This window comes from Salmo trutta, chromosome 18, assembly GCF_901001165.1.
Source record: "Salmo trutta chromosome 18, fSalTru1.1, whole genome shotgun sequence".
NCBI lineage: Eukaryota > Metazoa > Chordata > Actinopteri > Salmoniformes > Salmonidae > Salmo > Salmo trutta.
Window position 1 is genome coordinate 20901378 of NC_042974.1, and position 16091 is coordinate 20917468.

The 16091-nt window shown below is 42.7% G+C and overlaps 1 protein-coding gene across 10 annotated transcripts in view; it reads left to right on the forward strand.

The window, feature by feature from the left end:
• ldb1a (LIM domain binding 1a) overlaps positions 1-12401 on the forward strand; it is a 36644-nt gene extending 24243 nt beyond the window's left edge. For 3 of the 10 annotated variants that reach the window (XM_029697945.1, XM_029697944.1, XM_029697949.1), the window contains 10 exons: positions 2760-2865; positions 2981-3025; positions 3135-3210; positions 3331-3433; positions 7199-7371; positions 7666-7788; positions 7970-8053; positions 8207-8330; positions 8603-8748; positions 9936-12009. In XM_029697945.1, coding sequence (XP_029553805.1) covers positions 2760-2865; positions 2981-3025; positions 3135-3210; positions 3331-3433; positions 7199-7371; positions 7666-7788; positions 7970-8053; positions 8207-8330; positions 8603-8748; positions 9936-10175 — 1220 coding nt within the window. In that variant the 3' untranslated portion in view covers positions 10176-12009. Of the gene's footprint in view, positions 1-2759; positions 2866-2980; positions 3026-3134; positions 3211-3330; positions 3434-7198; positions 7372-7665; positions 7789-7969; positions 8054-8206; positions 8331-8602; positions 8749-9935; positions 12010-12102 lie in introns of those variants that run through there. The other 7 variants (XM_029697946.1, XM_029697947.1, XM_029697952.1 and 4 more) reach the window with 7 other exon arrangements.
• The last annotated feature ends 3690 nt before the right edge of the window (positions 12402-16091 follow it).

Below are 16091 nucleotides of genomic sequence, written 5' to 3' on the forward strand. Positions count from 1 at the left end.
TTAACATGCTTCGAAGTACGGTAATGGAATATTTCAATTTTTTTTGTCATGAAACGCGTCGGGCGCGTAACCCTTATTTACCCTTTCGGATAGTGTCTTGAACGCACGAACAAAATGCCGCTATTTGGATATAACAATGGATTATTTGGGACCAAACCAACATTTGTTATTGAAGTAGAAGTCCTGGGAGTGCATTCTGACGAAGAACAGCAAAGGTAATAACATTTTTCTTATAGTAAATCTGACTTTGGTGAGGGCTAAACTTGGTGGGTGTGTAAATAGCTAGCCCTGTGATGCCGGGCTATCTACTTAGAATATTGCAAAATGTGCTTTTCATTGAAAAGCTATTTTAAAATCGGACATAGCGAGTGCATATAGGAGTTCTGTATCTATAATTCTTAAAATAATATATGTTTTTTGTGAACGTTTATCGTGAGTAATTTAGTAAATTCACCGGAAGTGTTCGGTGGGAATGCTAGTCACATGCTAGTCACATGCTAATGTAAAAATCTGTTTTTTGATATAAATATGAACTTGATTGAACAAAACATGCATGTATTGTATAACATAATGTCCTAGGTGTGTCATCTGATGAAGATCATCAAAGGTTAGTGCTGCATTTAGCTGTGGTTTGGGTTTATGTGACATTATATGGTAGCTTGAAAAATGGGTGTCTGATTATTTCTGGCTGGGTACTCTGCTGACATAATCTAATGTTTTGCTTTCGTTGTAAAGCCTTTTTGAAATCGGACAATGTGGTTAGATTAACGAGAGTCTTGTCTTTAAAATGGTGTAAAATAGTCATATGTTTGAGAAATTGAAGTAATAGCATTTCTAAGGTATTTGAATATCGCGCCACAGGATTACACTGGCTGTTGAGTAGGTGGGACGCAAGCGTCCCACCTAGCCCATAGAGGTTAAACAAATACTATGTTCTGCACATGAGATTCATCTGCAAAGTCCATGCACACACACTTGCATATGTCCTACATGTGCTAATTAAAGTTGATTGATTTATGTTCTTCATGTTTTTGTGTTGTATCTTATTTTATTGTTATGTTGTTTATACACCTTGTGGGTGGGGGCAATGGTTAAAAAAAATGGGAGAAGACTAGTATTTTGTAGTTGAATTCCTCATTGTACAGTATTTAAGAATATATCACTGTTGCCAAAAAAGCAAGAATTGTTTTCCTTCAATAAAATGCATTCAAAACTTTCTGCACATTTCTGCTACTTTCTTAGGCTATACAAGTGCTATCTCTTGCTAAAAAATGTATGTTTACACCTATGCAGTACCTTTTTTAGAAATAATAATAATAAACCTCTACTTTAGTGAAGAAAAGAATCATGACGGGTGTGTTGTAATAAAACTTTGTGTTGTACACTGATTTAAACGCAGTCTTTCTGCATTGTGAAGAGGGAAAACCCAGATATTTGCACAGTTTGATGAATGACAGGTTATTTCTTCATGCAAAATAGATTTGAGATTTTAAAATTCAATTTTTAGGGGTTTAGTGAAGGCGGGTCATTTTTTACCCTTAGGACAAGGGGAGTATACAGAATGTGGAGACTACACAAGGGTTGGAGAGAGGCAAGCGGAGGACAGGTGCATGCATATTGCGCAAGAGACGGAGGCTAAGTTGAAGCTTATTGTGCATAACCCATCTTCCATTAGCAAAATATAAGGCTAATACTGCATTGAATGTATTACCTGAAAGTGGTAGACTAGGACATCCTATTTATATGCCTTTATCAATCTTGAACAGGATTGTCTATTTCGGATGCAATTTGAATAGAATAGAGAGAATGATTGTGCGTGCACTGATTTAATGCAACAATTATTTGAGTGATAGGCTGTTTTTAAAATGGCAGCTGCAATAAAATTAAAATATTTACACTTAAGGTGACCCCTGAAAGCCAGATGGAGATGTGTAAATTACACACGTGTTCGGTCTTCATTTACTGCAGCATAGCCTATTCTACATTAATATATAGGGCCATCCTGTCAGAAGAAAAAAAAAGTTACCATTATAGGTCTACATGCATTTTGAACTGCACTCCGTACTGAGATGTATGTCCCCACCCTGAGCGTTGATTGATCATGCAGAGAGAAGGCAGTAGAGTAGCCAGATTGAGACATCACATATAATTTAACAGTTCCATTTCACATCATGCTGTTCATATAAATAATTTATTATTTATTTATCCTGGGAATAGGGAGTGGTTTTGGTATGGTAAATATCAGGTTCCTGTCATTCAACCCTAATCAGAATAGATGATGATAAGAGTAAGAATAAGGAACGGAGTAGCAGCAGCATATGATGAGTGAAAGTTTGTGTACAGTCGTGGCCAAAAGTTTTGAATGACACAAATATTAATTTTCACAAAGTCTGCTGCTTCAGTTTGTATGATGGCAATTTGCATATAACCCAGAATGTTATGAAGAGTGATCAGATAAATTGCAATGAATTGCAAAGTCCCTCTTTGCCATGCAAATGAACTAAATCCCAAAGAAATGGCTGTGTGTGTGTGTGTATATATATATATATATATATATATATATATATATAGTGACTGTGCATATTCAGTGCAAGAGATTAAATGCAATGTAACTATTTAGCAGTCTTATCTTAAGGCTCAATCGTGGGGCGTGTTGGTGCGAGGCTACAATTCATTGGTCGATTTTATTGTTGTTGCTGCGGGCTGTGTACAGAGCACCAAGTCGCTCAATCTCCTTTTTCCTCTGTCTCTCTCTCCAGGCTGTTCATCTAAGTCGTTCAAGCTGTACTCCCCCAAGGAGCCCGGCCCTAACGGCAGTGCCTTTCCCCCCTTCCACCCCGGCACCATGCTGGACAGAGACGTGGGGTAGGACACACATACCTGCCACTTAGCTCATACTGTTAGTACTGTAGGTTGGTACTATTAGTACCTATATAATTATTATAATACATTTTTGACTCTCGCCTGTCTGTCTCTGCAGGCCAACACCAATGTACCCCCCGTCATACCTAGAGCCTGGCATGGGGTGAGTACACCGACTGAGCATTCAACTCTCAGGCCTCCAAAAAGTGTTGGATCAAAACTTTCAACCGGAAAATAAAGTTGTGTACTGACCCTGCTCTGTCCTGTTGCAGGAGACCTACACCATATGGCAACCAGACAGACTACAGGATATTTGAGCTCAACAAGCGGCTACAGAACTGGACAGAGGTGAAAGCCCAACACACACACACACACAAACTCAATTATTCCGGTTGTCAGTCTTACTGTGCTCTTGTAAGACTCTGACAACTTGTGATGGCAGATGTATTTATTTATTGTGTGTTGTAGGACTGTGACAATCTCTGGTGGGATGCCTTCACCACAGAGTTCTTTGAAGATGATGCCATGCTGACCATCACCTTTTGTCTGGAGGACGGGCCCAAACGATACAGTAAGACACACTTAGACTTGCAGGGAGGCTTTAAAATGGGATCGTATATATTTCACCCTGTTACACAATATGGTTACAATCTTTATTTTACACGAGTATTAGGGCCAAGTGAAGAGAAAAAAAGTCTATGAATGGTGATTGGTGAGGGTATTTTGTGTGGAGAACATAAAAAAATCATATTTGGAATAAAGTCGCAATATTTGGAGAATAAAGTCACTATCTCCAGAATAAAGTCTATCTTTAATAGGCTACAGCAGGATATTCTTCTCAGCCATAATTGCACTGCCATGCGACTGCTGGGATTAGCATGGTACACGTGTATAGAATACGTGTTAGGAACTCTCGTTCTTCACCCCTCCCCTAGTCAAGTGTCACTCCTTCTCCTCAATCTTCCTCACCCCTGCATTAGTCAAGCCTCACTTCTCCTTCTCACCCTTGCACTCATTTATTCACAATGAGCTTTTCCATTGGCCAAAAAAACATGCTCAGAGCTGACAACACATGGAGGTATAATATTTGGAAAATGTAGCTGGCAATTAAGAAATACCATCATTTGCTATGATTTAAATTGATTTCCATTACAAAGTTGCTAGCTAATATGGATGTCGTAGGCACTCCACTGGCTGCATAGGTCCACATGGGAAAATTGAAGTGTGGTACGGAAGCAATCTTTCACCATTCAGTCAAGCCTGAATTCAAGCAATAAGACACAGTTTACATTACCTTGTATTACAACTCCCGTACAAATGTTGTGAATTATATATATATTCATGTCATAGTCACCAGTCAACTCCCATTACTCTTAAGTTACTTCAACCAGTGAATGCTAGCGATGTTTAGCTATGCAAGCTATTCTACCAGTCTGTCTTAAAGTATAACAATATCACCAATGTATGTTGTATTGGACATTTCAAACATTCCCAGCTAATGAGAAAACAGTCATGGCATTTAATTGAAGAGAATGAAGAAAATTTAACAAGACAACCTTGAGGCTAATTTGTATGGGCGCCAACGGCAGATTGAGGGATCTTTACACCCCTACCCCAGTAGAGGGGCGTGGCCACTGAAACGTAATTCCGTCAGGGACTATGTAAACACAACCTATTACAATCTTAGAATTCTGGTACACCACCATAGCTTAATATAGCTAAATAACATGGGTTGTTTTAATCAATTAAAGAATTTCATGCCCATTTCAAACACATTTTCTAAATGTAAGCAAATTAATTGGGTATTACTAATTGATCCTGCCATGTAACTAGACCTACCAAATCTAGTTTGGGGGCTAGCTATCCTGTAAATAAGAGCATAGCTAGCTAGCAAGTAAAGTTCTCTAGTTTGTGTATGTAAACATATATAATTTCCCTAAGCTATTCTTGCTAGTACCTTTTGAAATTAATATAATAAATGATCATTCCTAGCTGGCTCTTTAAATGTACATGTATTTCGGCCAATAGTCATGGTCATTGTAATTTAAAAAGAAAGAATGTGGTGTAATGCAAGGGTGAGAACTGACTGATGCACAGATGAGATCGATGAGGCAGGATTATACCTGACCATTGCAGAGGTGATGGTTGAGAAGGTGGGGTGATGCTTAACTAGTGCAGGGCTGATACTGGACTAGGGGAGGGGTGAGGTCTGAGGAGGAGGAATGATGAAATTCCTAATACACTATGTATGTAGACACCCCTTCAAATTAGTGGATTCGTCTATTTCAGCCACACCTGTTGCTGACAGGTGTATAAAATTGACCACACAGCCATGCAATTTCCATAGACAAAAATTGGCAGTAGAATGGCCTTACTGAAGAGCTCAGTGACTTTCAACGTGGCACCGTCATAGGATGCCACCTTTCCAACAAGTCAGTTCGTCAAATTTCTGCCCTACTAGAGCTTCCCCGGTCAACTGTAAGTGCTGTTATTGTGAAGTGGAAACATGTAGGCGCAACAACAGTTCAGCTGCGAAGTGGTAAGCCACACAAGCTCACAGAACTGGATTGCTGAGTGCTGAAGCACGTAGCGCGTTAAAATCGTATGTCCTCGATTGCAACACTCACTACAAACTGCCTCTGGAAGCAACGTCTGCACAAGAACTGTTCGTTGGGAGCTTAATGAAATGGGTTTCCATGACCGAGCAGTGACATACAAGCCTAAGATCACCATGCACAAGGCCAAGTGTTGGCTGGAGTGGTGTAAAGCTCGCCGCCATTGGACTCTGGAGCAGTGGAAACGCGTTCTCTGGAGTGATGAATCACGCTTCACCATCTGGCAGTCCGACGGACGAATCTGGGTTTGGTGGATGCCAGGAGAACGCTACCTGCAGGAGTGCATAGTGCCAACTGTCAAGTTTGGTGGAAGAGGAATAATGGTCTGGGGCTGTTTTTCATGGTATGAGCTAGGCCCCTTAGTTCCAGTGAAGGGAAATCTTAACGCTACAGCAAGCAATGATATTCTAGAAGATTCTGTGCAACTTTGTTGTAACAGTTTGGGGAAGGCCCTTTCCTGTTTCAGCATGACAATGCCCCCGTGCACAAAGCGAGGTCCGTAAAGAATTTGGTGTGGAAGAACTTGACTGGCCTGCACAGAGCCCTGACCTCAATCCCATTGAACACCTTTGGGATGAATTGGAACACCAACTGCGAGCCAGGCCTAATCACCCAACATCAGTGCCCAAACCTCACTGTTTGTGGCTAAATGGAAGCAAGTCCCCGCAGAAATGCTCCTACATCTAGTGGAAAGCCTTCCCAGGAAAGTGGGGACTAACTCCATATTAATGCCCATGATTTTTGGAATAAGATGTTTGACGAGCAGGTGTCCACATACTTTTGGTCATGTATTCTGTATAATATTGTTGATTTCACTTTGCAATAGGCTCTCTCATCCAAGTCGGTGTGGTTCCTCCTTCTGAAAAGACCCAATCTGCGGCACAAGGTCCTAATACTTATAATAATATTATGTGCTAAAAGAGTAAGGATTTCCTTGTTTCTAAAGCCAATTCCAAATTATAGTTTCACAGAATGGTGTATATATAAACCCTGGATTGCTGATGCTATGTATTGGCTATTGAGAGGCTTTGAAGCCACCTGTCGGCCATACTGGCACTCCCCAGTAGGATCAGTCTTCCATAGGAATTAATGGGATTCTACAGTGTTTCAATGAAATGTTTCAAGGACAAAATGACATGTATTTAAGTATTTTTTTTGTAGTGGGGACAGTAACATTAGTTATAAAAAAAAAAAAAAAGACACCTTAAGGAAAATTGTAATGCTTTTATGTTTAGCTTACATAATCTAACTAAAATGTATTAAATATATTTCTATCGGTTCCAAATTATAATTTTTGTCCCCAATGGTGGGTGAGTTCCAAGATGGGGGCACGGTGGCTTCAACACAGAACCCCCTGTCAGTCATGTTGTGTGTGTGTGTATATATAAATCATTGGTTTCACCAGGTCATCTAACTCGGGCATTTCAACGGTAGTGCACAGCAACAGGGAGGCATGCAATTAACCAAATACCCCATTTTAATATTGAAATATAACTGCCACTTTATTCTCACAATTGAGGTTATTCTCAATGTCTACTTTATTCTCGAACTGAAATTTCGAGTTCTAAATATTTAGACTTTATTATCAACATTGATATTTTATCTATGCAAAAATACTTGTTAGTACAAAACATTTTTTTTTTTTCACTCTTCGCTTAGCCCTAATACTCGTCCGTAGTATTTTATACAAAGGAATGGCATTAAATTATTCCTCTCCCTAGCTATCGGCCGGACATTGATCCCACGGTACTTCCGGAGTATCTTCGAAGGGGGCGCCACTGAGCTGTTCTACACATTGAAACACCCTAAAGAGTCATTCCACAGTAACTTTGTGTCTCTAGACTGTGACCAATGCACCATGGTTACACAGAACGGCAAGCCCATGTTCACACAGGTACGTAAATACACTTTCTCGTCCATTTGAACATACAGATACCGTTGTTCACATTTCATTCTCCATTTGCAAATACACATTTCATTCTCTATTTGCAAGCACACATTGAACTCTCAATTGCAAATACACATTGCGTTCTGCATTTCCAAATCCTCAAATATCCCATTTACAGTTTCACAACTCAACAAATCCAAACACTAATTTCAGTCCCCCCCACACACACACACACAAACAATGCTTTATTTTTTCCTCTCTCGTCCTTTGTGTTTGACCTCTAACTTCTCTCCCCTCTAGGTGTGTGTGGAGGGTCGTTTATACCTGGAGTTCATGTTTGACGACATGATGAGGATCAAGACTTGGCACTTTAGCATCAGACAACACAGAGAGGTCCTGCCTCGTAGCATACTAGCAATGCACGTGAGTTACCCTTTAAATACTTTATTTGAATCCACAAATCACATTACAGTCCAAAAGGATTAATTTACATTTCAATGATCATTCACAATTAAAAGGTCACAGACACAGTTATTGATTGATTGCCGGTGTTACTGACCACCATTCAGTCATTGCTTCCCTGCTCTCCTCCCCCTCTTCCAAGGTGCAGGACCCTCAGATGCTGGACCAGCTGGCCAAAAACATCACAAGATGTGGTCTGTCCAACTCCACACTCAACTACCTTAGGGTAAGTCACGCCCAGTTAGTGCTTGAAGTAGAATGAAAAAGGCAGTTGTACTCACTTTAATTTGACCATACCGGGGTTCCTACCGAGCTGGCATTCTATTAGAGGTGCTGAAGCAGTATTGGTAGTCTGACTGTCAATGTCTTTCTCCTCTAGCTGTGTGTGATCTTGGAGCCGATGCAGGAGTTGATGTCCAGACACAAGACCTACAGTCTGAGTCCCAGAGACTGTCTCAAGACCTGTCTCTTCCAGAAGTGGCAACGTATGGTGGCCCCACCAGGTAAACACACACAGTCACCACACTCTCTGTATACAGACAACACACTTATATGGTGAACCAAACTTGGGTGATGAGTAACCTGATCAAGACCTGAAGCCTAGGCTGTAACTCAGCAGCCTTACACTGTAATGTGGCGTGTCGATGAAAATGATTTGAACCCTGTCAGAGACACACACACACACACACACACACACACACACACACACACACACACACACACACACACACACTGCAGATCTCAGTAACACCTCTCCCTCTCTCTTTATATCCAGCTGAGCCGGCCAGACAAGCGCCCAACAAGCGGAGGAAAAGGAAGATGTCTGGCGGCAGCAACATGAGCGCTGGAGGAGGAAACAACAACAACAACAGCAAGAAGAAGAGTCCTGCTAACAACTTCCCCCTCTCCACACAGGTACCTGTAAGCATCCCATCTACATGACCTTGTGGGGAGCGGGGAACGATGGGAGTTTGGAGTGGGGAACGATGGGGGTTTGGAGTGGGGAACGATGGGGGTTTGGAGTGGGGAACGATGGGGGTTTGGAGGTGGGGTGGGGAGAGAGTGACAAGGAGTAGGGGTGGGGGGTTGGGACAGGTAACATGGAGTGGGGCCAGGAAAGATGGGGATGGGGCTGGTATGATACGGATATGAGTTCAAGGCAGGGTTGTTTGGGATAGGGGAACGCAGGATAGGGGTTGAGAGGAGGAAGGGTGGAGGTGGGGCATTTGGTCTTAAAATCAGAGTGGGGAAAGTAGGCTACGGGTATTGGGGGATAGTGCAAGTGTATATTATGCTTATGATACCAAAGACTCCCTGTCTGACGTGAGCCAGTGCTGGGCAGTACCTGGTCCTCTGGGGCTGCACTCTCATTCAGTAGGTAGACATTACCCCTTACCGCTGGCCCAGGATCAGATACAATATCATCCCTCTAACTATTAAAGGAGTGGAGATATGCCAATCTGATCCTGTATTGTGGATCGGGATAGTGTCTACCTGGAGCGGGTGAGACATGCCGCTCAATCTGCTTTATCGTCCTACACCCTTTAAAGCCGCTTCTACCTGAGCCTATCAAAACATAGAATTCACAGGCAGCTGTGCAGCTATTGGTTGAGTGAGCCAATGAGACCCGAGGTGGAATGAAAACCCCCATGATACAGCACTCAAGGATTAGGGCTGCCCACCGCTGACCAACAGGGAAGGGCGATATTACCCAAATCCCTGGAACAGAGGCTGGCATTGGGCCTGTTGTAGATGTTGTTGAATATTTGGGCTGGGTGCCTGAAACCCAGCGTTATGTCTGATTGTAAGTGGGGTGAGCATGGATGGACAGTCACTGAATATTAGACACTGAAACATGAATTATCCTTATTAGGTCCCAAAAAGCTTTACTTTAAATTGTCCATATAATTTTAGGCCTTCAAGGACATGTAAAATATTAAACACTTTATACACCATGAGTCTCATCTAGCCCAAAACTCACCATTACGAATAACAACGGTAGTCCCAGACCCATCCATCCCATTTTCAAAGTCCTTTGGGATCGACCATGCTCGGTTCTCCCCCATGGTTGTGGGGATAATGTTCCGGCCCTTGCTGTCCCTCTCTAGGACGTGATGATGGTGGGCGAGCCCACTCTGATGGGAGGGGAGTTTGGAGACGAGGATGAGCGTCTGATCACGCGGCTGGAGAATGGCCAGTTCGACACGGCCAATGGAGGGGGGGGCCTGGAGGACGAGGACAGTTTCGGCAGCTCCCCCGCCCTGGGGGGCGCAAACTCGCCCTGGAACAACAACAAGACCCCCAACAGCCAGGACAGCAAGAACAACGACTCCCAGTCCTCACAGTAGAGCCACAACCATAAACCCTAACTCAGCACCCATACCTGCAGAATGAATCGCTACTTACGCTCTCTCTCGCACATGCTCAGTGGTGTTCAACCCCGGCCCTCTTCTCCTCCTGGCTCCCCTCGCTTATCAGCGCTAAGCCTGACTCTGCTCTTTTAGTGTGTGTGCTTACCGGTCAGAGTGTTTGATTCAGAGCTGGATTCTGCCTTTTATGATCACAGTGCTAGCCGTCGCGGCCATATTGGCGGGTTCTTGTTCCAACCTCGGGTCTCTGGGTGTGTTGCCTTGACAACGTACCTCTGTTTCTGTTGTGCTCACCTCACAGGGAAGGAATACCTAGCTTTATTTATTATCTCTTAGATTTAGCAGAATAAAAAGTATTGTGTGCACTACAGCATAAATCCAACGTTCAGTTTTTAAAAACGAAATTATTTGTTTTGTAGGACCTGGTTGGAACAAAAACCTGTACACTGCCGGAGCTTGAGGACCGGAGTTGAGAACCACTACGCTAAACCTTAAACACACAACACACACACAAGCAACACATACACACATGCAAATCTCACACACACACACAGAGAGGTACTGGAGAGCGGTCCTACTTCCCCACCTGGACCAGAGCGCCTGGCCATACAGAAGTGGGTTTTAATGTTCTATGTTTTTAATTTGATTTCAATTTTTTATTTTTATATCAATTTCTAAAAATGAAACGGACAAGCAAAAACAAAGTAAAAAACACCCCAGAATATTCTTTGCACTTTTTTCCACTAACTTCAATCTATTTTTCTTATGAATTGATGGTGTTCTGTTCTTTTTTATTATGGCTTATATGAAGACATTGTAAAGATTCAGAAACCTGTGACTGGAGAGGAGAATCAACGGTATATAACTGTATAATTATTACTGTTAGATCATTTGTATTATTGTGATTGATTACTACTTCTATGTAATATTGTGTTGTCTATGTCTGAATCAGTATATAGCCTGTCAGTGTCAGATATGGTTATAACGAAGCCCAGTGTTTCTGATCTGAAGGGAAAGGCCACCTCTAGTGTTCAAGGCTGTGCTTTTAATGGCACCTATTCCCCATGTAGTGAACTATTTTTGACAATGACCTATTGGGCTATGGGCAAAAGTAGTGCACTTAGAGGATGGGCTTGCATCCCAAGTGGCACCCTATCCTCTGTCTGTCTACTTATCTGCTCAGTACCTTGCGTCCACACCTCAGACAATGTTTGTTTCTCTCCAATTTGCTACTTGAAACATTTGAAGACAATTTTGACAAGGCATTGTAAGATTTAAGATAAACATTTTGTTGTTTTCCCAAACATTTTATCACCATTTTTGAAAGCTACAGACCAAGAAGTTACTTTGCAAGATCCTTTTAAATATCGATCCCCAACATACTATTGGTTTGTATTAAGAATTATTTTGTGGGCTTTTCCCCCCCTCATGTTTTGTGTCTTTGTGCTTGTATATTTAAAGGTAGTTTCTGTATAATTGTAATTCTATGTATTCTGCCTTAGGGTGTTGATCTAAGGCATCTCTCTAAAGTAAAGATACAAAAAAACAATCCTTTTTGAACCGTTTGGGAAAATACATTCAATGAGCTTGCCTATGAATTTGGGTTCAACGTACAATTTATTGATTTTTCTATGTCAGTGGAGTCTGTCTGGCTTAAATTCACAAGCTCAAGTACAATATCCATGTCAGATGTTGGTGGGCTGCTCTGGCTATGTCATCTAAACTATACTTTACCTTGTCAATAACTCACACCAATGTCACTTTATCAACATTCAGATGTATGAGAAGAGTAAAAAAGGGCAATAATTTCAAATGGTGTAGCATATGTTTCTCATAGTTATCGTCACATGATTTTTAGTCAAGTCAATACAGTGATGAATGAATCCTCTGGTTTCTTTGTGCATAGTTGGTGAAGATACTACGTTTCACCACCAGGAGTCTCTCCCGAGCTGCATGACAAGTTGAGCAGCCCCCCAAGTCCACAGGATCAACCCTCTCAAGCTCTCTAAATCCACCCAGACTTAACTGTATAATGTTTGACTATCCAATCATGTTCTCTAACATCCCTATCTTCTAGTCCAGCACTTCTGCAGAGTGATTGAATAGAAAATTGAGGGCACGCCTCAAATCACACCCTTTTCCCTAAATAGAGCATCACCACCTATGGCGCTGGTCAGAAGTGGTGTACTAAACTCAGCAAAAAAAGACACATCCTCTGTGTCAACTGCGTTTATTTTCAGCAAATTTAACATGTAAATATTTGTATGAACTTAACAAGATTCAACAACTGAGACAAACTGAACAAATTCCACAGACATGTGACTAACAGAAATGGAATAATGTGTCCCTGAACAAAGGGGGAGTCAAAATCAAAAGTAACAGTCAGTATCTGGTGTGGACAGCAGCTGCATTAAGTACTGCAGTGCAACTCCTCCTCATGGACTGCACCAGATTTGCCAGTTCTTGCTGTGAGATATTACCCCACTCTTCCACCAAGGCACCTGCAAGTTCCTGGACATTTCTGGGGAGAATGGCCCTAGCCCTCACCCTCCAATCCAATCGGTCCCAGACGTGCTCAATGGGATTGATCTGGGCTCTTCGCTGGCCATGGCAGAACACTGACATTCCTGTCTTGCAGGAAATCACGCACAGAACAAGCAACATGGCTGGTGGCATTATGCTGGAGGGTCATGTCAGGATGAGCCTGCAGGAAGGGTACCACATGAGGGAGGAGGATGTCTTCCCTGTAACGCACAGCGTTGAGATTGCCTGCAATGACAACAAGCTCAGTCCGATGATGCTGTGACACACCGCCCCAGACCATGACAGACCCTCCACCTCCAAATCGATCCCGCTCCAGAGTACAGGCCTCGGTGTAACGCTCCTTCCTTCGTCAATAAACGCAAATCCGACCATCACCCCTGGTGAGACAAAACCGCGACTCGTCAGTGAAGAGCACTTTTTGCCAGTCCTGTCTGGTCCAGCGACGGTGAGTTTGTGCCCATAGGCGACGTTGTTGCCGGTGATGTCTGGTGAGGACCTGCCTTACAACAGGCCTACAAGCCCTCAGTCCAGCCTCTCTCAGCCTATTGCGGACAGTCTGAGCACTGATGGAGGGATTGTGCGTTCCTGGTGTAACTTGGGCAGTTGTTGCCATCCTGTACCTGTCCCACAGGTGTGATGTTTGGATGTACCGATCCTGTGCAGGTGTTGTTACACGTGGTCTGCCACTGCGAGGACGATCAGCTGTCCGTCCTGTCTCCCTATAGCGGCGTCTCACAGTACGGACATTGCAATTTATTGCCCTGGCCACATCTGCATGCCTCCTTGCAGCATGCCTAAGGCATGTTCACACAGATGAGCAGGGACCCTGGGCATCTTTCTTTTGGTGTTTTTCAGAGTCAGTAGAAAGGCCTCTTTAGTGTCCTAAGTTTTCATAACTGTGACCTTAATTGAGCAGGGACCCTGGGCATCTTAACGACCGTTCCACAGGTGCATGTTCATTAATTGTGTGTGGTTCATTGAGTAAGCATAGGAAACAGTGTTTAAACCCTTTACAATGAAGATCTGTGAAGTTATTTTGTTTTTTACGAATTATCTTTGAAAGACAGGGTCCTGAAAAGGGGACGTTTCTTTTTTTGCTGGGTTTATATAAGGAGTAGGGTGTGATTTGAGTCCGAGTGGTGAAGTACCCATACCTGTTCCCGTTCGGCTCATATCATAGGGGTGTGTTGATATACAGTATATTATATTTTGCCTAGTTTCTGCCATTGATTTGTGTTAGGGTATCAATAAAGATACATTTTCACTTAAGCGCAGTTGACTGAGGCTCTTCACTTGTTCTGTCTGTTATTAGGAGCAAATACTAACTTCCGCTTAAGCCACACATTGATGTCAATGGGAAGTTAGGATTTGCCCCAGACTTACCTGCTGGCTTTGTGTGGCAGAATAGGTGTTTTTGATAGTAGGCTGAAGCCAGACGGACAGACTTTGGGTAAATTGCCCTTTATGTTAGCACGGAAATCTCCAAGACTAGAATGCAATTTCCATTCTAAAATGTCACGTCTGTACCGAAAGACAGTGGATTAATTTTGGGGTTGTAGTAGATGTGATGTGGGAGATGATGACTAGGCTTGATAATGACTGACATTTCCATGGATGATAGATCGGTGTAAGTACTGGCTCGAGCTCTCCTATGCCAAGTGTATGATTCCCATTATGCTGAAACAGACTGCATAGCATTAGCAAGCCTTTGGGCTGTACATTTAGTGCAGATGAAAAAAGGTTAGGAATATAAAGCAGCCTTTTATCATTTACATTTCAGCTAAAGGCAGTCTTGGGAGGCTCTAGCTGAAATGTCAAAACGTCTCATTCATACTCTTGTACTCTTATCTTTATACTGAATGTACAAAACATTAAACACCTTCCTAATATTGAGTTGCACCCCATTTTGCCCCCAGAACAGCCTCAGTTCGTCAGGGCATGGACTCGACAAGGTGTCGAATGTTTTCCACAGAGATGTTGACTCCAATGCTTCCCACAGTTGTGCCAAGTTGGCTGGAAGTCCTTTGGGTGGTGGACCATTCTTGATACACACAGGAAACTTGAGCATGAAAAACTCAGCAGCGTTGCTGTTCTTGAAACACTCAAACCCAACAGCATTGCAATTCTTGACAAAACCGGTGAACCTGGCACCTACTACCATACCCCGTTCAAAGGCACTTAACACTTTTTCTTGCCCATTCACCCTCTGAATGGCACATATACAATCTATGTCTCAAGGCTTAAAAATCCTTATTTAACCTGTCTCCTCCCCTTCATCTACACTGATTGGTTTTAACAGGTGACATTAATAAAGGATCATAGCTTTCACCTGGTCAGTCTGTCATGGAAGAGCAGGTGTTCCTAATGTTTTGAACACAGTGTACATCACCTGTGTTTATGCTTTTCCTCTGGTATGATGCAGACCAGACAGTGACAGTGCTGCCATCTTTCTTAGGAACAAGCCAACCCAGAGATCAGCCACGTCATACCACATTGCATGCAATGAAACTCCTAGAAATTGATCTGTCAGTTTTGGGTTTAAACCCCTAATGGTTAATGTTGGGATTGGGGGAAGATGCACAGATCCTGGATCTGTTCGTATGGGCAACTTTCACTTGTTCTGAATCCCAAACTTTTAAGATCCACAGGAGTGCTTAAGGAGGAGGGTGGGGGAATTTAGCACAGGTGAAAGTTGCCATTGGGCAAGGGGGATTGTTTCTGGACAGGGCCTGTGTGTTTTTGAGGCGGAAGGGTCAAAGTTCAGCAGCAGCGGCTGCTGGGAGATTGTGTAAATGGGCTATCCGGATCAGCTCAGGTAGAGCGATAGACTGATTAACAGACGCCATGGGTGGTGAACTTCAAGACGCAGGATACTGTTGGAGCTAGAAACACAAGCATTTTGCTACACCCGCAATAACATTGCTAAACACGCATGTGACCAATAAGATTTAATTTAGAGATGGAGGAGAGTCGGAGGTCGTGGCTCACATTAAGAGGATAGGTCAGTGTTTATCTTTGCCAGGAAGTGGTAAGCTACTCTGCTATTAAGACTTATTTAAAATACAGCTTAAATTTAAAACTAGACTTTGAGAACCAAAAATAGATCAGTGCCAGCTAACCATCTATCTGAGGGAGATCCCAGGGATGTGTAGGAGAAACAGTCTGACATAAACATTTCAGCGCTCTGGTAAACCCCATTCTGTTTTCTACAGTAAAATGCCTTTCATATGCCTGAGTTTGAATAATGGAATGTCTGTTTTTCTCTTGTGCTATGCAAATGTGCAGTACCACCACTCTCTCTGGCCCGATGATAAAAGATAACAGGCAGTTGCATGTTCACTTTGGATTACA